The following is a 24729-nucleotide window of genomic DNA, read 5'->3' as shown; positions in this document are numbered from 1 at the left end:
CCATGTCACCTGAACTGGATTCCTCTTTTCTGGGGACATCAGTGCATGTTCATTACTGGTTTTTTTTTTTTTTTTTTTTTCCAAAAAGAACATGGTTAAGGTTAAAATTTCACACTTTAAGTTTTACCCTTTTAAGTACGCATTTCAATGATTTTTTTGTAAGTTTACTAAATTAGGCCACTATCGCCATATTCCAACTTTAGAGCGGTTCTGTCACCTCAGTAAAACTCCTTGGAGTTCCCGTTGTGGCTCAGTGGTAACAAAGCCGAACTAGTATCCATGAGGATGTGCGTCCAATCCCTGGCCTTGCTCAGTGGGTTAAGGATCTGGCATTGCTGTGAGCTGTGATGGAGATTGCAAACACAGCTCAGATCCAGCATTGCTGTGGCTGTGGAGTAGGCCAGTGGCTACAGCTACAATTTAACCCCTAGCCTGGGAATTTCTCTACACACTGGCTGTGGCCCTGAGAAGACAAAAAAATGTTTTTTTAAATAAAGTTCCTTTAGCTTATTTACAGTCACCTCCCTCTCCTAGTCCAAGATAAGCATGGATCTTATTACTGCCTCTATAAATGTGCCTCGTTGGGTATTGTATATAAACAGACTCATACAATCCGTGATCTTTTGTGTCTAACTTTGATTTCTTAGCAAAATGTTTTTGAGGTTTATCTGTGTTGTAGCAGGGATCAGCCTTTGTTCCTTTTTCTTGCTAAATAGTATTCAGTTGCCCAGATGCAGAGTATATTTATTATCAATCGATCAGCCTCTGGGTTGTTTCTATTTTTTGGTTATGAAGAATTTTACTGTAATGGACATTTAGGTTCAAGTCTTTGTGTGAGTACAGGTTTTTATTTATTTTTGGCAGATAGCTAAAAGTGGAATTGCTGGGTCACATGGTAACTCTGTGTTTAATTTTTTAACAGTTAAACCTTTTTTAAAAGTGCCTGCACCCTGGTGTGTTCCCATTAGTGATGTGTAAGACTTCCTGTATCTCACATCCTTGCCATCACGTGTGTTACTCATGTGTTGTCCTTTAGACTAGAAGCTCCTAGAAGAGAGGGACTCTTCCTTCCTCCTCACTTAACATTCAACACAGGACTGGGCACACAGTTGCAGCTTAGCCATGCAGCAGAGTGTGGTAGTAAAGGACTTTCATTTTGCAGTTAGACCATTAGGGTGTCTGAACATCAGTTTTCTCAAGTGTGGAATGGGGCAAACAGTGCCTACCCCCTAGAGTTATAATGAGGATTAATGGACACGTCAATCAAGTGCTTTGTCTAATGTTTATGGAAATGGTAGCTTTGATGATTGTTGTTTGTAATTTGCATTAATGTGCACTTTCTGAACAATCTCTAGCTTATTTCTTTGTTGTTTTTCCAGTCTTTTCTTTTTCTTTCAGTATGTCTACACTTAGTCATAGGCAGTGTGCTGGACCTAGAAAATTGAATAGTGAATGATACATTGTCCCTCATCTCAAGTAATTTGAAGCCCCCAAGGAAAGACATAATTGTCATTGGATCATTGCACTGCCATGTGATAAATGCTGTGATAGCAATGCTCATAGAGTATGAGGGCACCTCAGAGAAGGAGCCCAGATCCAGAAAAGCCATCTGATCAGAACCCATTGGTTCTGGAGGAAGGAACCAGAAGGGTTGGGAAGAGCATGGTTGGTCAAGGGAGGGACGTTTGTGAAGACTCAAAAAGGGAAATAATTGGGGAAAGTTGCTAACATGCTTTGTGACAGAGTGAAGGGAGACTGCCAAGAGATGAGACCGGAGAAGTGGCAGGAGCCAGATGAAGAAGGTGTTAAATACTGCATTAAGGAGTTGGCTCTTGACCTGTGCTGCTGCCATGCCATTGTATTTTACACGCTAAGGAGCTACAGAGAGGAGGCTTCAATATGTGAATTGCAGAAGTGACCATTCATAAATTAGAGGGAGCCAAGTTCTGTTGGTCTCCTTCTCTATAGCAGTATAGAGAAGGCAGTATTTCTCAGCTTTTTTTTTTTTCATTATTCCTTCCTCCTGCCCTGAGAGCATTTTTACACCTCTTTTTCCCCCTAATTGTCTACCCTGCCATGAAATTTATTTTTACAAATATACTATATTTGTGCTCTACACATAAGCATTTTTGTGCTTTATGCATAAAAACAGTACAATTTTTTTCCACTTTCCTCCAATCACCATTTTGCACCCATTGGGGACTAGGTCACCCTGACAGGCTTGCTGTGATATTTTGGAATCCACTTAAGGGATAGGCCTAGGTTTTAACTTTTTTTTTTTTTTTTTTAATTTCCCCGGAACGCCTTTCAAAATGCAGCTTTATTTGAAATGACAACATCTTATCACTTCAGAGGTATTTGCTGAGCACATACTATGAGCCAAGAAATGTTGGAGGAATTGAGAGTACTGCCAACAAAAACCCCATCCCTCATGAAGCTTGCATTCTGAAACAGTCTGGGTCGAGATACAACTGCCTCACTCAATAAAAACCAAGCAATGCCTCCTATTAAAACTGCTCCAGCAAGAGCTGTCTTGGGACCTGCTGACTAAAATAGGACTTGGCATTACTTCAAGCTTGGAAATGTGCTGATGGAATTAAAAACCTGTTTGATGCTGATGCAGCAGGAAAATTAGAAGAGCAAGAAATAACACTTTCTGTCATGAGCCTAATACCAATTCTCAGCCCTCATCTCCCTGGGGCTAGCAGGGCATCCCACAGCACTTGAGATTTCTTGGACCTCTTGGTGTTTTACCCAGCACTAGTGGAAAGACCCCTGGGGGGTGCTTGTCACCGTCTTTCATTGGCAGTGACCAAGGGAACTGGAAAAGGGAAATGTAGAGGCTGGAGGCCTGCAGCCACTTCCCTCTGAGGCCCTAACCCCACCAAGGGACACTGGCAGGATGTTAGCCTCCAGAACTCCTGGGAATCATAGATCCCTTGTCCACCCCTAGTCGAAATATATCTCCTCTAGTCTTTCTTGCCTCCCTGTGCCAGTATGCCTGGCAAGTTCATTTAATGAGAGGTACCTTTTACAAAAGATAAGAAACTCCAAAGTTCTCAGGCTGCCTCTGCTTCTTTGTTCTCAACATCTCTAAGCCGCCTAATTACAAAGCCTGAGAACCTAATTGAAGCAGTGATGAAAGGGGCTGGGATCCAGTATGAGAGATAGGAGGAAAGAAACAAATTACTTTTTCCATGTCTTGTTCTTCCCCTCTGGAATCTCTGTTTATCTATACTCATCTTGTAGAAAACTGTACATTTGTAACCACCGACCAGATAGTCTGGATAGTCAAAGAAAGAATAAAGAGCAAATGTCCTCACCCATGGGCCAGCCCAGAGGGAGATTTCCTCTAGATTACAGCCACCTCTGCCCCTGTCCCCCAAGCTCCATCACCCCCAGAAGACCTTGCAGTGGGGGCAGGGGGGCACTCTCACTTGGCATGGGAAGATGATGGGATTCACTTATGCACTTGTGAAAACTCCTGTGTGCTGGCCACGGGGATGGGCACTGGGAATACTGTGCTGTGCAGGACAGCAGAGCCTCTGCCCTCATCGGGCTGGTGGCAGGGTCCTGGCGACTCACTTCTGTGTCAAGAACACTTTAGACTTTAGGACCCTGAGCTGACCAGTGCTGACTCAGTCAGGTCCAGCTAGCTGGATGCTAAAATCTTCATGCCTGCCTTTAAGAATAAAGATTTTCCATTTGAAGTGGGGAAAAAAGTGGTAAATTTCCTCTAATTACTTTGGAAATGACTGAGTCTTCTCAATGCCGCTTTTGCCTCTTACTGGGAGGGAAATTTGGCTTCAAAACTGACCTAAAACTCCTGTCTTGATAATACCCACGACTTCTTAGGCAGCTAACGATGAATTGGCTTTAGGAGTTCCCAAGTAGTTCAGCAGGTTAAGGACCCAGCATTGTCACTGCGGTGGCTCAGGTTGCTGGTGTGGTGGTGGTTCAATCCATGCCTGGGAACTTCCTCATGTTGTGGCATAGCCCTCTGCAAAAAGGCAGATAAAAAGCCAATTTTGTTGTTGTTTTTTTAAGGCTGCATCTACGGCATATGGAAGTTCCCAGGCTATGAATCAAATCTAAGCTATAGTTGCTGGCCTACACCACAGCCACAGCAATGCAGGATCCTTAAGCCACTGAGCAAGGCCATGGATCGAATCCACATCCTCGTGGATACTAGTAGAGTTCATTCACTGAGCCACAACAGGTACTCCTACAAAATGGTTTTAAATAAGGCTGGTCTCACATTTTTTTCATGTGAATCCAATCCAGTCTGATCGTTTCAGAGCTTTAAGGAGATTCCGATGTGAAAACATATTTCGTTGGTTATTCGAATCTGCTTTTATTGAATTTTGGAAATAGAGGCCGGTAATAATAATTCACACTGTTTGAAAGAACTTTCCCATCAAATACCTTGAGCAGACTTAGGGGCTAGGGAGGAAAGTGGAAAAATGAAGTAGTGATGGACAGGAATGGGAATAATCTCTAAGTGGAAGATAGACATCCGGCTCATTGGTAGTGAGTTTCTTATCAAAAAAGGTATTGAACCAAAGGTTAAATTACTATTACAAAGGAGTTAATTGACTGTTGGATTAGATAAGCGTTTGTTTCTTTTTTTTTTTAATCTTTCTTTTTGTCTTTTGAGGGCTGCACCCACAGCATATGGAGGTTCCCAGGCTAGGGGTCTAATCAGAGCTATTGCTGCCAGCCTACGCCAGAGCCACAGCAATGCCAGATCTGAGCCACATCCAAGACCTACACCACAGCTCACGGCAACTTGCTGAGCGAGGCCAGGGATCAAACCATCAACCTCATGGTTCCTAGTCGGATTCGTTTCCACTGTGCCATGACGGGAACTCCAGATGAGTGTTTCTTAAGCATTGTTCCTTCTTGCATCTCCTTGACTATCCTTTTTGGCTGTGTGCCACTTGTATTATAAAGAGCTCCGGGGACAGACATGAGAGGGGCCTTCCTCCTTTCTAATACTTGTGACTTGCAGCACATAGTGTGTACAGAGTAAGCTTTTCAGAAATAGCAGATGGTTCATTCTGCTTATGGTTCTGGGCATGGGAGGTAGCTGGGCTAGAATAAAAACCATTAGATACAGGGATGGTGGAATAAAGATGAGTCATCTTTGGAGGGTGTTATACAATTTCAATAACCATTTCAGTAATCATTTCATTGTTTTGAAGGTTAATCAATAAAGGAGAAAAATCGAGCATCCATCAAGTTCTTATATAAACTATAGTTTAGGGTAAACATAGTTGATGACACGCAATTTCTGTTGATAGAATATCCCATCGGATAACTTAAGAAGAAAAAATTCTTTTATCACCAATGCGAAATCTCTAGTGAAATAATGGATCCTCTAGGCAAAGACCACCAGCAAAGGACATTAAATGCCTCCTAATAGAGCACATGGTAAACAGAAAAATGCCCTCCCTCCAAAAACATCAATATCCTAATCTCAGAATCTATGAATATGTTACATTACATGGCAAAGGGCAGTTAAGGTTGTGCTCAATTATGGTTGCTGATCAAGTGATCTTAAAATAGATTTTTCCTGATGAGATGTGAGAGTCCTTAAAAGTGAAAGAAGGAAGCAGAAAACGCATTCTCAGAGTGACCGGATGTGAGGAAGATTGAACCACTCACTGCTGACTTAAAGGCAGAATGGGCCACAAGCCCCAGAATGGGCAGCCTTGAGAAGCCATAAAAAGTCAAGAAATAGGTTTTTCCCTTAGAGCCTCCAAAAAGGAGCAGTAGCCCTGCTGACACCTCAGTCTTCTCTTTGAACCCTGGGTCTGACTTCTCACACATAGGGAGTACATTTGTCCTGTATTAAGCCATTGAGTTTGTGGTTATTTATGATGGTAGCAATGAAAAGATATTCCATCTCCTAGGATGTATTCTTTCTAGAAAACTGAGCCTGAATATTCTCGAGCTTCTTAATCTAACTATCAATGTATATGAAATACAGGGGACAGAAGAGTACGTGCCATGAAATTATGGGAATGTTCAGCACAATCTAAAGTCTGGGAAATGCTATTGGAAAAATGACATTTTATTTATCATATAAAGTATGCTTATGTGTGGGGAGGTCTGAGAGAAATTGAAGAGATTTAAGAGGATCTAGCATTTTAGGTATCAACCAATTGCCATAGCAAACTTGATTCCAATTAATAAATATAAAGAGAAAAATATTAATGAGATTCGACCATTGACATTGTTACACTGATAATATTTAGGAATTAATTTATCTTTTTGGTGTAGTGATGGTATTATGGTTGGATTTAAACAAAGGAAGTGGGTGTATTAGCCTTAATAGATAACAGTAGCTGAAAACTGATAATTGTTAAGTTGAATGACAGCTACATAGGTGTTTATCCTTTCTATGTTTGTATGTATTTTAATATATCCATAAGAAAGAATTAGTAAAATAGGAGTTCCCGTCGTGGCTCAGTGGTTAAAGAATCCGACTAGGAACTATGCGGTTGCGGGTTCGATCCCTGACCCTTGCTCAGTGGGTCAAGGATCCGGCGTTGCCATGAGCTGTGGTGTAGGTTGCAGGCCTGGCTTGGATCCCGCGTTGCTGTGGCTCTGGTGTAGGCCGGCGGCTACAGCTCTGATTCGACCCTTAGCCTGGGAACCTCCATATGCCGCGGGAGCAGCCCAAGAAATGGCAAAAAGACAAAAAAGAAAAAAAAAAAAAAGAATTAGTAAAATAGTAAATAATTTGACTCCTTAAGAGTTTTGTGAGCCAAGAACACTATGTTCTAAGGCTGGATTTGGCCAACAGAATGCCAGTTTGTCATTCTTGCATAGTTTCAGAAACTGGGTGTATCTTTTACTTTAACCCAGAAAATCATCCTTTTCTCTTTTGCCCACTCGCCTCTTGCCTCCATTCTCTTGCCACTGCCTAGTTAAAAACAAAACAAAACAGAACAACCTGCCTTCATCTGTTCTAGTGACTGATTGAAGGGCATTACTTGCATTTTGCTTGTTTGGGAAATTTGCTCAATTTTCCAAGATTGCCTGTAATAGATTTTCTCAGAATAAGTGAACCAAGAGAGTAATATGCATAATCACAATGAACAATGCCTCCTAGCATTTTGTCTTCATTTGGACATCCCCCCAATCCATCTTCTCAAAAAACAGAAGGCAATCATTTTGTTTCAGTTTTTGACAGCCTGAAATATTTTGAAATTTTAACTAATTGAATTTTTCATGTTATCTCTGTCACTCTATTTCAGGATGGAATGGGAAACTTGAGAATCACAGAAAAAGGTCTAAAGTTAGAAGGAGACTCAGAATTCCTACAACCTCTGTACGCCAAAGAAATCCAGTCCCGACCAGTAAGTTTTTGCCAAAGAAGGAATTGTTTCTCTGCAATCCATATCTGGGGAAGTTTATTTTGCTGTCAGCTGAGTATAGTGGGTTGGTTGAGGGGTGCCCATGCAGGTGAGATGCATTCAAATCTAAAGTCTTAAGGGTAGTCACTGCTGGCATATGGTAAGTCCTCTCTGAGCATCTTTCCATCCTGTCAAATAGAATGCGATAACCTTTACTAAGGAACTTTCTAGACTGTGCTGCAAAGAAGACAAGAAAGTAACTGTGGAAGTGCCTTAAGTAGCACGCACATCCACGTCTTGCTATTGCTTTTAATTGTCACCTGCGTCAAAGATGTCTTTAGAAATGGATCTGAAGAATTAGAATTTTATTTTTTATGAAGAATTTGTACAGTGTAGCCAAGGCTGATTAGAATCAGTTTAATATATTAACAACTTTTCTCTGAAGTGGTATTTAAAATGGTGTGCTCTGTCCCACGCACTTTGCTGCTTTGATACATGGAATTCACAGATCTGTCCATGGGGGCAGCAATTATTGTTGCCTCTGTTTTACTGAGTAAAGAATTGAGGCTTGAAGAAAGTGTTTGTCCAAAGCCACATGTTTATGAAGCAGCAGAGCAAGGATTTCAACTCAGGAAATCTAATTCTAAAGCTTTTCTGTTAACTAGTGCCTCATACAGAAGTTTTTTCTTTCCTTTTTGCTTTGTTCTTTTTTTTACATATCATTGTAGAAGTGATTCCTAGGCACTTTGATTTTATTAACCAATATTATCAAAGTTAATTTTAGTTTTTGAAAGATGGGTTGTTATTTGGCTTTCTTGTTTGTTTTTTGGTGGTAAAATATGCTGCTTGAAAAGCATTGGTAATGCATTTGCTCTCCTGGTTTGTGTCTACCTGTGAACAAAGAATAACATGGAAGGTCCCCAAAGCATCACTTCCACTCTATGCATCAATTAGAGTAATTAATGAAATTTAGCAACTTGATGCAGTGGGTGATTTTATCCAAGTGCTAGCTAAACTACTGAATTGTATTAAACTGAATGTAACTACTGAATTGCCAATAAGTTTACATCCTTGTGTGCAATGATGTTAAAATCAGCAAAAAGAGCAAATTAAGGATTCTTGCCATGGCTTGTGAGTTAAGAATCCGACTGCCCCAGCTTGGGTCACTCAGAAGGTATAGCTTCGATCCTCAGCCTGACACTGTGGGCTAAAGTATCTGGCATTGATGCATCTGTGGTGTAGGTTGCAGATGTGGCTCAGATTTAACACCTCGCCAAGGGAACTTCCATATGCTTTGGGTGTAGCCATAAAAAAAAAAAAAAAAAAAAAAAAAAAAAAGGAAAAGAAAGGAGCAAATTAATCCAGTCACTCAGTCAGTGATTGTGAAATTTAATGGGAAATCTATAGCACACACGTAGAGGCACTTAAAGTTCCAAGAGTACTATAGAAATACCTGTTGTTTTTTGTGGAAGCCGTCACCCTAAAAGGAGTAATTGGATGAAACTGTAACAAAGAGGATTGGGGGATTATTCCGAATTGGACTGAACAGACAATTGATTTCAAGCATTCAAGAAATACCTGTTATATGTGTTGTTCTTGATATATTTTTTACATCTCCCAGCCTAGTATGTTAGTTAGTTAAATCATCAGTTTGAGTTACTAGATGTATTCAGTGGTTAATGATCTTATCTAGACTGAACTAGTTTATCTCACTAATTTGGATTGGTCATTCCTCTCTAATGGTATCCACCCTTTTCCTGTCAAGAACCATTGGGTAAATATGTTCGGCTTTTATTTTTCTTCTTTTTTTTACGACTCTTTAATAATGTAAAAACCATTCTTGTCTTGAGGGCCACAGAGAAAATAGACTGCAAGCTATAGTTTGTCAACCCCTCTAACCTGGATTAGTGATATTTCCATAAATGCGTAAATGCTCTGGCTAGATTTCATGTGGTACAAGAGAGCAGATTTTAAGATCATGGGTGATATGTTTGCTATGTGTTGAGTAGCATACCCTGAAATAAATGTCTGTGGTGAAGACCTGGAGTCATAAAAAGGAAGTGAGATGAAGACTTGACAAGGGTACATCTCTTAGGCCCATATGCAGGAATTGGACCCTTAGCAAATACATCAGCCAGCCTATCCAAAAATCAACAGTCGTCTGATCCCAAGTCAAAGATACACTTGAAGAGTTCCCGTCATGGCTCAACGGAAACAAATCCGACTAGGAGCCATGAGGTTATGGGTTCGATCCCTGTCCTTGCTCAGTGGGTTAAGGATCCGGCATTGCTGTGAGCCATGGTGTAGATTGCAGACATGGCTGGGATCTGGCATTGCTGTGGCTGTGGTGTAGGCCAGAGGCTACAGCTCTGATTAGACCCCTAGCCTGGGAACCTCCATATGCCGCAGGTGCAGCCCTCAAAAGCAAAAAAAAAAAAAAAAAAAAAAAAAAATACACTTGATTGGAAGCTTAAAAAGTAATGGTAATCTTGAAAAACTTACCTTAATATTGATACATACTAAATCCAATATTAATATTTAAATTAATATTAATTGGTGAGTTAAATCCAGTGCTTTCACATCTTTGTTTAAAGCAAAATAAACGGTTAAAATTCATGGAGTTACCATTGTGGCTTAGCAGGTAGAAAACCTAACATAGTGTCCAAGAGGATGTGGGTTTGATCCCTGGCCTCACTCAGTGGGTTAAGAATTTGGCGTGGCTGTGTGGCTGCAGCATAAGCCTGCGGCTGCAGCTCCTATTTGACTCCTAGCCTGGAACTTTCACATGCCGCAGGTGCGGCCATAAAAAGGGAAAAAAGCTTTTTTGAAAAATTCACCATTCTTCCATTCTTCTTCAGAAGGTGTTTTTCCTTTCAAAAAAAAAAATAGTAAATGAGTAGAGCTTTGAGCCTTGTATGTTTCTGATAACAAATGTTTTCTAAATGAAGAAAAAAGAACATGCAGGTATGCATGTATCAGAGAGTTATATGGGCTCTGCCTGAAACACGTGCCCAGAGCCGTCCAGTCTCCCCATCACTCCACTCAGGTCACCATCTGAAACACGTGCCCAGAGCCGTCCAGTCTCCCCATTACTCCACTCAGGTCACCATCTGAAACACGTGCCCAGAGCCGTCCAGTCTCCCCATCACTCCATTCAAGTCACCATCTCTAACCTACACCTTTGCTCTAATGTCTCTGCTGTCTTGCACCCTGAGCCTCAAAATGCAAATTGTAGCCAAAGTAGCCTTTCAAATATCAAGTGTCTCCACCTTTTTGCAAAGGATTCTCTGTTGACTTCTCATTATACATGTAATAAAAATCCAAACTTTGCAGTAAGGCCTATAAGATTCTCTACCAGATGAGTTTCATTGAGGGCTCCTTCCGGTCATTCTGGTCACAGTTCACATGTGACTATTTAAAAAAGACCTTCCTTGACCCATCAATCCATCTAGCATAACAGTCATATATAAAATATCACCTCCCCTTTTTTTCCCTGAGAACTGTCATCATTTGACATTCCCATTTGCTTAAGAATATGAATTTGGAAGAGCAGGAGTTTGTCCAGATTTTCCCTACTCTATTCCCAGGCCCTGTTTCTATGCTTGGCACATAGCATGTGCTCAGTAGATATTGGTGAAATTGAATAATGAATCATTAAAAATGAAAGTAGTCCTTAAACCTGTCTTATAAGGAAAAGCACTATTAACAATTCATTGTATTTTGTCAGATATTTCCCATGAGTATGTATTTTTAACAACAGCTGTGCCTACTCTTTTGTACTTTTTTCCCTCCAAATAAGAATAGTAAAATTTTATTTCTAAATAATGTTCAAATATTTAAGACCTTTTCTAAGATGTAATTGATAGATGATAAACTAGACACATTTAAATGTGCTGTTTGCTATGTATATATGTGTGAAACTATCACCACATCAAGATATCCATCACCCCAAGAACTTTTCCATACTTCTTTTTTCTTTTTCTTTTTAACGGCCACACCTGCAGCATAGGGGTTGAATCAGAGCTGCAGCTGCTGGCCTATGCCACAGCCACAGCAACACCAGATCCAAGCTGCATCTGCAACCTAGGCCCCAGCTTGAGCCAATGCCAGATCCCTAACCTACTGAGCGAGGCCAGGGGTTGAACCTTAGTCTTCTTGGATACTAGCCGGTTCGTTACAGCTGAGCCACACTGAGAATTCCTCCGTGCTTCTTTTTCATTCCTCCATCCTGTTACATCCACCCTCACTCCTCTACCCCATCCCCAAGCAATCATTGATCTGCTCTCTGTCCTATCCCTTACTTTGCCTTTCTTAGAACTTACATAAATGTAAGCAAACAATTTGCACATCAAACAATTTTAAGAATGCATTGCCTGTGTCACTTTATCAGATCCATATTTTTAATTGGATATGTATTGTTTTGGCTGATGAGAGATATGAGAAGTGGCTCAGGGCGCAGACTTTTGCTGTTTCCCTTTTGGATGACATCAGAACACTGAGAAGGCATCTGAGACCTGAGTACAAAGGGAGAATGGTCTCTCTTTGAATCATCACAAAAAGTAAAGACTGATATACTAGATCAGAAAGGCAAAAGAATGAGATTAGAAGTGAGGAATTTTGGAGTTCCCGTCGTGGTGCAGTGGTTAATGAATCCGACTAGGAACCATTAACCACTGCGGGTTGCGGGTTCAGTCCCTGCCCTTGCTCAGTGGGTTAATGATCCAGCGTTGCCGTGAGCTGTGGTGTAGGTTGCAGACGCGGCTTGGATCCTGCGTTGCTTTGGCTTTGGTGTAGGCCGGTGGCTACAGCTCCGACTGGACCCCTAGCCTGGGAACCTCCATATGCCACGGGAGCGGCCCAAGAAATAGCAAAAAGACAAAAAAAAAAAAAAAGAAAGGAGGAATTTTGTCTATAGGGCTCTTCTTTGCTCAAGTACAGATAATTGCCAGCTAAGCAAAAGTGGGGTTCTGGGAGCAAAGAGGGGCAGAGAAATGACTAGTGAGCAAGCCGGTAGAATTTCCCATGCTTACTGAAACATAGCCTCACATGATGTTCACATGTAGTAGTTTTCCATTCTCCATTCTGGCATCTTCAGCTTACTGTTTTGCTGTTTTGTTTCTTCTCGTGTATCTGAGTATTGCTTCCATGCCACCTCTAGAAGGCTCTGCTCTGTAGAATTATCTGCACTATCACTTCTCCATATGTTATAGCTGTTTCTCTTTCATGGAGCATCTCCTTCTGTTTTTCTCCATTGAAGGGAAATCAGTGTCTGGTTGAACAAGATTACTCAGCTCTCCTAAGTGAGGATAACTAATGAAGCAACACTTGACTTCATTTTGGTTTTGTGTTTCATTGATCTGAGAGGAGCTGAGATTGGTTAAGCAATACACACCATGTTCGATACAGGATCTGATTTCGTTATTGAAGGTTGCAACCCTGGTAAAGTCAATACAAATTGATTAGTGTGATAGCAATCACTTAGGAAGATAAATTAATGAGAAAATGTTCATCTCTGTAAAATACTCCATCTGGGAATTGAACATAACCCCCGAGATTCTCTAGCTTTAACTACATAAATGCATAAGCTTCTAAGTGGTAAAGAATTTTGCCGCTCAGGAAGTAAATTGAAAAGGACACACAGTAAATGAACTACTCTACCATCACAACCAAAGACCACTGCATGTCTAGTAATACTGCTTAAGTGCATTAGCACAAAAATGTGTAAAGTTAAGGGATTTAATGTCATAAAACTATACCAAAATTCCATTTCAGTGTGAAAGGCATTTTTGTAATTTTTAAATACAACTACACAATTTTAGCAGGAATGTATATTCTAGTAGATAGACTGAATGCATGAGTGCTAAGGAAACCTGTCATCACAAAGATCATTTTGGACAAAAGTGGCAAATCCCTGCTTCTTCAGAGAGGTGTCTTACCTTGCATCCCATGATGCTGGAACTAGATGGTGCTTTTGCATAACTTAATGTGAAATGACAAGTGAAGGGAGACCAGCATGTATTGAGTACACACTGTGCCAGATCTACAGCAATGAGAAAGTTGTACAGTGAATTTATCTCCATACTCCCCTCAAGTATGAGTGGGTAGAGGGGTCCTGGCCAATTGCTATAATTAATTTAGAAGTTTAGGGGAAGAGAGAATAGATAAGTTGGAGGAGGGACACAAAAATAAATTTAACAGAATAAAGTAGAAAAATATAAGTTTTCAGGGTATTTACATCTTTCAAACTTTTGTTCCCTAAAACTCATATATTTTAAGATGTTCTACCTTCCAAAACCTGTGTATAGAATTATGAAATCATATGTTTATGCGGTTCTTAGAAGTTGCCTATATCTAGAGAGGATTTTACCATAGTCAGGCTCATGTGGTGTATTGTTGGATTTGGGTGACAGCCAGGGCAACTATTTGCCCAACGAGTTATCTTAGCAGTTTCTTAACTTGGCAAATCCTTATTTTCTTACCTGTGCAATTGAGATGATATTAATACCTAGATCATGGATGGCGGTAAATAAATAAGATAATGTTTGTTAAGTGTTTAATATAGAACTTGACATGAAGCGAGTGGTCCAGAAATGGTCATTCCTGTCCTCAGCCCTATCTCCTGATGCCAGTGATGCCGATGATGGTGGATGATGATATGAACATACAGGTGATACTTTTCACTATCAGCAATGTAATGATGTAGTGCAAATCTCATCCAAGATTTAAACTTCCTCTGAACCAAATGGCCTTTGATCCTCTTCTTGAATGTCTTCTTAATCATAAATTCACAAATCTTTTTTTTTGATAAGAGAGGTAGACATTTAATAACTACTAACCAAATGGGGTAAAAAAACAGCAGTAGAAGACTGGATAAATTCACAAACTTAATCACAAATTCAGTGAAAATTTCTAAGGAAACCCATTTCATAGTAAGCTGCTTTTAGTTTTCAATTTCTCTTTCACTAAGTTACACTCTTCCAGTGTTCAACTCACTTTTTTCTCATTCTTCTTTTCAAAGAAATTTGCTGGATCTGGCACTCATAGATTACTGGCAGTCTCTGAAAAAAAAAATGGTTTTATGGTATGTGCTAAGTATCTTAAGCCAGGAATGACATTTCCACTCATTTTGTGACACAGAAAAAGCAAAACTTAAACATTAAAATACATACACATGCCAATGCTTTATCAAAATTAGTCTGACTATTGCATTTGGAATGGATAAGCAATGAGATCCTGCTGTATAGCACTAGGAACTATAAGTAACTTATTATGGAGCATGATTAGGTGAGAAGAAAGAATGTATACATGTATATGTGACTGGGTCATCCTGCTGTACAGTAGAAAATTGACTATAAAGCAGCTACAATGGAAAAAATAAAAATCATTATAAAAAAAAAACCACTAGTCTGTATGTTTGTTCTAGGAGAGCCTGAATTCCCCATATAAAATGGATTTCAAGGGTATCATATCCCATTTTCTCAATAGTTATGAAAGTTAAGGAGCTGCTTAAGTCTGAGCTGGTCATCCTCACCATGGATTTTTACATTTATATTATCATCACTTTGTTTTATGGAAATCAGAGTTCTTTCATTTCGTTTTGTTTGCTTTTTAGGGCCACACCCACGGCATATGGAGATTCCCATGCTAGGGGTTGAATGGGAGCTACACCTGCTGGCCTACGCCACAGCCACAGCAACACCAGATCCAAGCTGCATCTGTGACCTACACCACAGCTCATGGCAATGCCAAATCCTTAACCCACCGAGAGAGGTCAGGGATGGAACCCTCAACCTCATGGTTCCTAGTCAGATTCATTTCCGCTGTGCCACAGCGGAAATCTGAGATTTTTGAAATTCCACTTTGATCTTAGTATCATGTGAATTAAGACCTATCCTATCACCTTAAATCGACAAGGCATATCTCTGCTGGAAGTTCAAAGTCTCTGAGAATTCAATTAGACCGGTAACTTCATTTAATGTCTGAGGCCCAGAAAGGGGGTAGAACTTACCCAAATTATACCCAATAAAAGTCATAACTGAAATCCAGGAAAGCAGTATTTTTGTCCACATCAACGTACTGCTTATGTGATAATTAGTTTTCTCATGATGCTCTCTTTAGTATGGTAGGTTGAGTTATATGTGGCTATTTCCCTCTTACTGTAATAACTTACTGCAAAGCTTACTAAATTCCTGGGGGAATTCCAAGCATTAAGAAAGGGACACTGGAAACAACACTGGAAAATGCAGCAGGACTGAGCTTAATGATGGCTGATCTAATCACTGAGATATTCTCTATTTCATCAAGCTACTAGAGGGTTAAACAAAGTAATTTAAGTGACTCACCTTATAAACTATTAAGTCAAGTATTAATAGGAAGGTTTAGGACAGAAGTAAAAACTTAATCCAGCCCAAAGATACATTTTATTTACCTCATACACTTGTTACCTTTTAATATAACTTTGTTTCTGATGTTTAAATATCTGAATATTTGACATTTTAAAAAATCCGTGTTTTTTTTTTTTTTTGGATTCACATACACACACACAGAAGGAAAATAAAACTAGAAAATCTAGCAGAATGGTTTGATATCCTTATTGACTGGAGCTAGGTAGAAGATGTCTACTTTAGATGCATAGCTGTTCTCCATTGTATCATAGCCTCCATCAGTCACTACTGTCTCATACCTGACCTGTTTAGCTTGTTTACACAATGGACCCCTGAAGTCCCTTGAGGGTGCTCAACCCCTGGTTTATGACATTGAGAATGTATCTATCTAATCATGCAGAAGTCCAGAAATTAAGTTGACTTCTTCGGATTCATAGTCACTCATGACTCACTGTTCCTCAATTCTTGTTTCTCTTTCTTTTGCCCTAATTTCTCCAAGCCATCTGGCTCCTATGGGTTTTGACATAGTATACACATTCAGTGGCAAGGGACAGCCATCTCACAGCTTCTGGAGAATGGGTTCTGGCCCATTAGGGCCATTCTCTACTTCGACTCTCCTATAACATGCCACCTCACTGTCTTTCTTCTTTTAACTATGACAGAGCATGACTGGGAATGAGACAGACAAGGAAGAAAGTTGAAAATTTAGATTCAGCATTCTCTGCATGTTGCAAACTAAAGTAACATGGGATGATAGACAAGCACAAGCTTTGTCTGAAGAGGTTCCATCGCCAATTTAGTTACAATGAGAGGAGCCCTGTGTCTGGTTAGTTTAGAAACCAAATGCAAGCCCTGGTGTCTTCCTCTCAGTAAGCAAAACATTTTCAACTCCCAGCTGAACATACGGCGCACAAAAAGTATTTTCTACGCTGCTCGCATGGAACATGAGCATCTTGCTGTCTTTAATTAAGAAGTTAACTGGACCATGAAGTATTTCCCAAGTAAATAAAAATGATTTGTACGAAGTCAGAGCGCGCATTAGGCGTCTTTGCATTTCTTAGCTCACACATAAATTATGGAGATTATTAAAAATTGGAAGGGTCATCTATAAGCTTGTCTGTCTTATGAAGCTAGTTGCCATTCCCAAAATGTCATTATTACGTGTCATTATTTATTGTGGACAATAGCCTGAAACAGCTGCTTGGTTTTGTTTTGTTTTAAACAGACACACAAACTTTGAATAGATCACATTTAATCCTTTGGTCCATTTGTTTGTTTATCCTGGGAAACAGAAGTAGTTATTCAGAGGCTTTTGGTTGGCTTAGATTTAAAATGGGCTGATGAGGTTTTTGTTCTTGCTTTAATTTGGGAAAAATTGAATGTGTACCCTTTTCTTAAATGAAGATAATGCCTGAAACATAAGAGTTACTGAGCACTTTGGTCAGATCTCAGTTGTAACTACATCAGCTGGAGTTTTCATCAAAGAGAGAGGTCCAAACTTCAAATGAGGCTGAGAACGGTCTAATTGTATGATTTGAGGGCCACTGGGCAAGTAGGCTGCTCCTAAATTCTTTCTTGTCTGCTGTCATACCCAAAGTCCACCATTAGAATCTTATTTACTTGAAGACTCAGAAATTTGTGCTCATGCCAAACTTCTGCAAATAATCCTTTCCCCTATGCACATACATATTTCTAAAGAGGATGTGAAGTATCTTATAAGAAATATGTGCAGTGACAGAGTAAGAAAACATATAATGAGTTAAGATCAAGAATATAAATTAGAACAGGAGGCAGAGGTGAGGGAACCTTAATAAATATAGGAGACAGGCAAGAGCATTCGTGCAGTTCCTCTTAGTGAGCCTGGAGTTTGATTATGAAGTTTCCAAACAGGGAGACACATTACTTGGATAAAATTTTTTGCCTGTACCTCTAGAGATTAAGTCAATGTCCCAGACAAGAGGAAAGTTAAGGCTGGCAGTTGAGTGATCTCTAAAGTGCACTAGGTTCAAAGTTGGGAGATCTGGATGTTCTTCTTGTCCTTCTGAGATCAGTACCAAGCTCTGAAGCAAGTCATTCCTCTTCCCTCTCAGTTTCTTTGTCTTTGGCCTTAAGAAGGTTAGGCATGATCAGTGGTTTTCTCCAACTTTGATTCTAAAGCCATGGAGTCTTTTTGAAGTCATGTTTTACTTGTAACCTTGGTCAAATCTGGACCAGATGAAAGTCGGGTTTTACTTGGAACCTTGGTCAAATCTAGACCAAATGAAAGCTGTTGCCCTGTCCACCCAGTTTCCCTGTCATCAGCACAGGATGCTGAAGCCCTGGGGTGGCCCATGGACCACAGTCCAAGAACACCAGGCTGGATGAAAACCTAGCCTTTCTCCATCGAGGCCTCTGCTCAAATGGCTCCTCCTTGATGGACAGTTTCCCTGACCACCCATAGAAAATAAATCCCTTAACTGTACTTTACTTTCTGCCATTATATCATATGATTTAGGTATATTAATTTGTATTTATAAATTACATGACTAAATTTTTATGCACTTACCTGTTTGATTCCTCTTACAACTACCTAATCTCCATAATGGCAGGGACTAAGAAAGGCAATTGGTAGGTGATGTTTAAGAGCAGACACTGTAACACCCCTTTCCTGGATTTGAATATTTGCTCCATCATTGACCTGTGTTACCTTGAGCAAATTACTTGAACTTTTCTGTGCTTCACTTTTCTCATTTGTAAAATGGACATAATAGCAGCATTACCTCATAAACATATTACAGGACTGGAAGAGTTAATTTATTTTACCTAATTATATATAATTTATTATGTAAATTTTAATGCATATAGAATATTGCCTTTCCTATAAAGCACTACATAAAACTTCAATATGGTAATTTATAGTTGTTAAAGTATGCTAGTATTGGGAGTTACTATTGTGGCTCAGTAGTAACAAACCTGACTAGTATTCATGAGGATGTGGGTTTGGTCCCTAGCCTCGGTCAGTGGGTTAAGGATCCCGTGTTGCTGTGCGCTGTGGTATAGATGGAAGACTGGTTTGGGTCCTTTGTTGCTCTGGCTGTAGTGTGGGCTGGCAGCTGCAGCTCTGATTTGACCCCTAGCCTGGGAACTTCCATATGCCTCAGATGCAGCCTAAAAAGCCAAAAAAAAAAGTATTGTTATTTACTTTGTTTACCATTGTATCCCTGGTTTCTAATTAGTGCCTGTCATATAGAAGGCAAGTAAATTTTTGTTGCAGTTTTTATGCTTTTTTTTTTTTTTTTTTTTTTTTTTTTTTTTTTTTTTAGTAAATGATTGAATTCTCTTAGGATCCTTGTAACTCAAATATTATATCAGAGCCTCTCAGGTAGGGAGATAAAGACAAAATTCTCTTTTACAGGAGCTTTAGATTGATTAATTTTTTGTATTGGCCACATACCATGTATCTTATTATGTAGAAAATGGCAAGAACAACAATGTGGTGTTAGACCACTGGAGAGCAGGACAGACAAGGTGAAAGAGTGGTACTAAGGTACTAAAGTACCACTAAAGTAAAAGTGATAGCAAAGGTACTAAAAGCCGATCTTTCCCTACTTTGCTCTTGGACGCAACACCAAGCCTTGAGTCATGCTTGCCATGGGCCAAGGGAAGCTCCTAAGTATAGAGCTGTGTAATAGTTGGAAAGTTGAAGATAAAAAAATTAGTGCTTTTCAGCCCTTCACAGCTTTGAGCTTCTCTTCATTATCACTATGGCACATCCTCTAACTCTTTCGGTTTGGGGACCATTCCAGCCACGTGTAATGATGACTTGGTGTGAGACTGTTTCCTGATTATTTCATAAACAACTTTGAAGATGGAAAAGTACACACCACAGTCTGTCGTGGTTTGGTTTATGTCCCTTTAGTGGTAGGAAGGGTCTTACTTTGGTATGGTGTCATCTCACAGCCAATAATACTTGTTCAGTTTAGGGAAGAGTAATGGAGAAAGAAGCTAGCTTTAAGGAAGAAGGAGATGTTAATACGTTCTTAAACATTTTGTTGTTCTTCATCCTAAAGGATTGGCCAAAAAATGCCATCTAAATTATTTTTGTAATGGTTCAATCAAAACATATGCATCTCCTGTTAACTCTTGGGGCATTCAGTACTTTGCCATTGCTTTGGGTGAGTTGCACTGTTCATCTTAGTTTTAAGGAAATGTGTTCATTACCAAAAAAACACAGATAATTTTTCAGATGTAATTTCAGAGGCCGAAAAAGACACTTCCTTGACTTGTGAAGTTGTAAGCACCTACCTACTCTTTGATTTTGTGAGCTCCATCAGCAGCTGAGCATGGCCTTTGGCTGCATTGCTCTGTAAATGATTACCAGTGATGTTTTCAATGGCAGTTGACTAAATTATGACTGTGGGACTTTCCATTTCCATGAATGATTCTGTTTTTATCAGCAGTGTTTCCACCTCTAGGCATATACCAAAGTAAATGAGGCTTTTCAGACCGATACATATTTTGCAGATGGACTTGTTGCATTTTGGAGAGAGATGAAGAAGGAGAGGTAGATGGTGGTGAAAATCACCATGTTGAAAGAATAAGACAGGCAGACTACCCTGTTTCCTTCCTTGCTTGGTGCAATACAGTAGGTTTTTCCACCTAGCACGCCACGGCTTCCAACGTCAAGTCGTGGAAATGAAATGTAGCCTGTCTCTACGTAGACAAGTGCAGATGGTGTGATAATTGCAGTTTTCTCCTATCAAGCTGTGTAGATTGGTTTTAGGCCTCAGTTAAGGCTCAGGCAGTTACGTTGAAAAATTTGAGAGGTATTTTATGAGAAGATGAATTATCCTTAGGTAGTAGCTCATTAATAGATGAGAAATGGAGCTAGCTTTATTTTTAATCTGTTAGTGCGTGGGTAGTCATATCACTGGATGGCTATATAGTTCCCATGTTTGCTTCTGACTCTAATTTATAATAGACCAAAGTTTTTCATTTATTTCATAGCAGACTCGATTTTTTTATCTTGACTGGTTTATTGTACAAGTTTTCTGAGATGTAGATTTTACCCTCATGCTTCCTGTTGTTGCTGCAAAGAGTTTGCTAAATCATAATGTGTTTCTTTCACCACATCTTAGCAGCTCTTTGGTTCAAGGGGTATGGGAAGAAGCTTAATGAAAAGAAGACACAATCTGACAGTACTGCAACAGAGCTAGTAATAAAAAGATGGCTGACGCCTACACAGTCTTGGATTGTGCAGGATAACTGTCTACTCTCAGTGGGTGAAGGAAGCAGGGACTCTTTCTATTAGGGTTCCCCCCACCATGGGTGGTCCAAGGACTCATGTTCCTGTGGAATCTAGCCGTGTTGATTTATGGTGAAGTTGCATGGTTTGCATTTTTAAATGTGTCCTTTCTGGCCAAAAGCACATCTATTTTTAAAATCACACTCTAAAAGTCCTTCCATCACCACAAAGTATAGCATGTGTGGCTTTATGTGCACAACCTTGGATAGTAAATGTGATGGTAAGGAAAACCAATGAGGCTAGGCTGAGGAGAGGAATGAAAGACACGTTGCAGGTGCCTGGACCATTCTGTTTTTGAATAACTAACATGTTGCCACTTGAAAATGGGAAATGGTTAGAAAATGGTCAGGTGTTGCTAAGTGCCTGAAGGTTTGGCCCTTCTAATATTGAAGATCTTTAAATCATCTTAAAGGATGTGTTGTCGGGGAGATTAAGTGCACTAATAGATCTGGAATCACCTAACAGAGAGTCTGACCCATGGTAACTGCTCAGAAATATTTGCCGAATTTGAATCTAAATATGGTGAGATTAGGCCCTCCTATTGTAGTAGCTCACAGCCACAGTTCTAATGTAAAATTACCTCATTCATTCCTTTGAGTACCCCTAAAAAGGACCTATCGTTTTGATCTTCCATTTAGAGATGAGCAGAGGAGAAGACCAATAGAAGAGTTAAGGAGGAACATGCATCTGATATTCCAACCCATGCTGACTCTAACATTCACATTCTTAACTGGAATCCTGTGTTATCTTGGGACAGTAGACAATACTTCTGTGTTGCCTTGTGCTCTTGGCTTCACTTGCTTTCCCTGAAATCCAAAGAAATGTGCAGGACCCTTGCGAGTTTCAAGAGAGCATCTTATTTCCTTTTTCTGCCAGTTGCTGCTTCTCTGACTATTCCCCACCCCACTACAGGTGGCCTCTGTTCTGTAGCTCTGATGTTCCCTGTTCATGCAGTCACAGATTCCTATAGAAGCCAAATTTTCTCCATTGTAACCACAAAGCCTTTAAATTGTACCATCTCCCACTACACCCATACTTTTCTCTGGTCATGTCTTCTTTTAGAATTGTAATACAGCATCTCTTTGGAAATAATCAATGATCTGAGTGTTATTGTCTGACTCCTGAAAAATGCCATGATATTCTAGAGATTTTAGGTTCTATAGATAGGATTTTGTCCAGAATCTTAGACCACATGTTACTGGTTCCTCATTCTAAACCCACCAAAGTGGAGCTAATAGGAAGTAAAAAAACCTATAGAAATACCACATTTCCAGGAGTTCCTGGTGTAGTGCAGTGGAACCAAATCTGACTAGTATCCATGAGGATGTGGGTTCAATCCCTGGCCTCGCTTCAGTGGGTCAGGGATCCGGTGTTGCTGTGAGCTATGGTGTAGGTCACAGACACAGTTCCTGTGGCTATAGTGTAGTGTATACCTCCAATTTGACCCCTCGCCTGGGAACTTCCATATGTTGCAGGTTTTGCCCTAAAAAGCAAAATAAGATAAAATTAAAAATAAAAACAAAGAAAAATCACACTTCCAAAATGGTTAACTCTGATTTCTTACTTGAAACTACAGAACATGGGGAATATGAGTGACTATTTTCTTAATTCTTCCAATTCTCCAAATATCGAGTACCATCCTTAATTCATAAAAGAGGAGTTAAATCTTTATATATAATGCATGCCTTAAGGCATCAAGGCTTAATTACCTCTGGGAACCTCTTTGAAGGAAGGAGTCTATCTTCTTCATTCTAAATTAAGCTTATTTTACATGTTCTTTAAATATATTTTGCATAAAATCCCACTACCATTATTATGCCTTGAAGTGTTTTTTTTTTCGTTTCTTAATAACTCAAACTGACATATATGAAATATAGTTTTAAAAAAATACAGTAACACCCACAATGTGATAAGAGTTCTTGGAGAAAATTTTCTTCCTCTTTTAAGATGAACACTTTTCTTTCATCTCCTTCAGGTATCACAGTGGGTGTGCCTGTCATTGGGGATAGCACTATTTATTAATTTGTGTATTTTCTTGGTCCAGTAGTCATTAATGGCAGCCTAGGGAATAGCTGAATGTTTTCCTGATCATTTGTATAATTCATAGTTAAACGCAGACACTATATTGGGACACCATGTATATGCCCGTCGTCCTGGGGTTTTGCAGTAAAGATGGATATGATGAGCTTATCTGGCCCTGCCCATCTCCATGGAACCATTAGATGTGCCCTTGTCTATACAGCCAGCAGGGCCCAAAAGTAGAAACCTAACATTTCCATGTATTCTTAGTCTTTAAAATAAAACTTAGGAGTTCCCGTTGTGGCGCCACAGAAACAAATCCAACTAGTATCTGTGAGGGTGTGTGTTTTATCTAAGGTCTTGCTCGGTGGGTTAAGGATCCGTTGATGCCTTGAGCTATGGTGTGGGTGGCAGATGTGGCTCAGATCCTTTGTTGCTGTGGCTGTGGTGTAGGTCAGCAGCTACAGCTCTGATTCAACCCCTAGCCATATGCCTCAGGTGTGGCCCTAAAAAAAAAAAAAAAAAAAAGCGAAACAACTTATTACAGTTGATTTACAATGTTCTGTCAATTTCTGCTGTGTAGCCATGCATTCTCAGTCTTAGTATAACACTGCTTGCCCTAGCCCATCCCTGTTCCATTCCCTGACCTGTTCCTAGCCTCCCTCGCTTTTAAATCCGCCCTTGGCTCATGGCCTTGTCCTAACTCCATTTGTTACTCTTAGTTCTGCTTCTCCAACTTTGATGTGTGTTTTTCTCCAACTATAGGATGCATTCGCCTTGTTTGGCTCTATAGCCTTCAGCTAGCCCTTCCTGGTGACCTCTAGTCCCTGTATGGAAATGCTCTTTCTAGATAGCTACATTCCTACTGGAAGACTTGTATAAGGGGGATCACGACAGCAACAAAACATAGTAAAAAGGACCCATGATTTAGAATCAAACTAAATCTAGGTTTGAAGCTTGGTTCTGCCACTCACTAGCTTTTTGGGGCCATATCACTTGTGTCTCAAAATGTTCTCTATCCATAATATGGGGTAGCCAATAGCATCGTGGAGTTGTTTTGAAAATTAAATGAGGAAATGTAGACAGGGTGCCTAGAACAGTGCCTGGCCTCTAGCCCCTATAAATGGCCACTATCGTAATTAAAGTCTGCATGGCAGAAGAAAACCTGGAGCCTGGTCTTAAAGGTTTGGTAATTTGGGCACCACTGTGTCACTGAACATATAAACAAGGTTTCTTATATTCATCTCCATTTACTAATTCCAGTTACATGGGTCAGATGACTGACTTTGAATCCTACCAAAATTGTACCTTCTGAGCTGGAGCGAATGGAAAGGGAAATCTCTCTGTCCCAGAAGCCAAAAGCCGTTTCCCAAGAGGTGTCTGTTCAACCCATGCATGCAAATACTGCTGTGATAGTTCCATCAGAGGTTGTTCAGACCATCACACACCAGCGTTAGCCTTAAAGAATGATACTGGGGCTGTTGCCTCGTGGTGCATGGGTGTACCCACAAGGAAAATAGAAACAAAAGCAAAGGTAGGTAGCCCCACTTGGCACAGTTGATTGACTTTAATAGGTCCTGATTATGCTGCTCATATTCCATGAAATTAAAAAGCTTACAAATGTTATGAGCCATTACCCTTCCATTTAAGGGAGCTTATGACATGTTAGCAACATTTA

General features: G+C 39.9%; 1 protein-coding gene across 3 annotated transcripts in view; it reads left to right on the top strand.

The window, feature by feature from the left end:
- Nucleotides 1-24729, top strand: part of SGCD (sarcoglycan delta) — a 1033728-nt gene that overhangs the window by 773768 nt on the left and 235231 nt on the right. For all 3 annotated transcript variants that reach the window (XM_021076526.1, XM_021076527.1, NM_001144123.1), the window contains one exon: nucleotides 7266-7367. In XM_021076526.1, the coding sequence (XP_020932185.1) occupies nucleotides 7266-7367 (102 nt within the window). The remainder of the gene's footprint in view (nucleotides 1-7265; nucleotides 7368-24729) is intronic.

The sequence above is a fragment of the Sus scrofa genome, chromosome 16 (genome assembly GCF_000003025.6).
Source record: "Sus scrofa isolate TJ Tabasco breed Duroc chromosome 16, Sscrofa11.1, whole genome shotgun sequence".
Taxonomy (NCBI): Eukaryota; Metazoa; Chordata; class Mammalia; order Artiodactyla; family Suidae; genus Sus; species Sus scrofa.
Note: the sequence above shows the minus strand (reverse complement) of the source record. Positions and strands in the feature narration are given on the sequence as shown.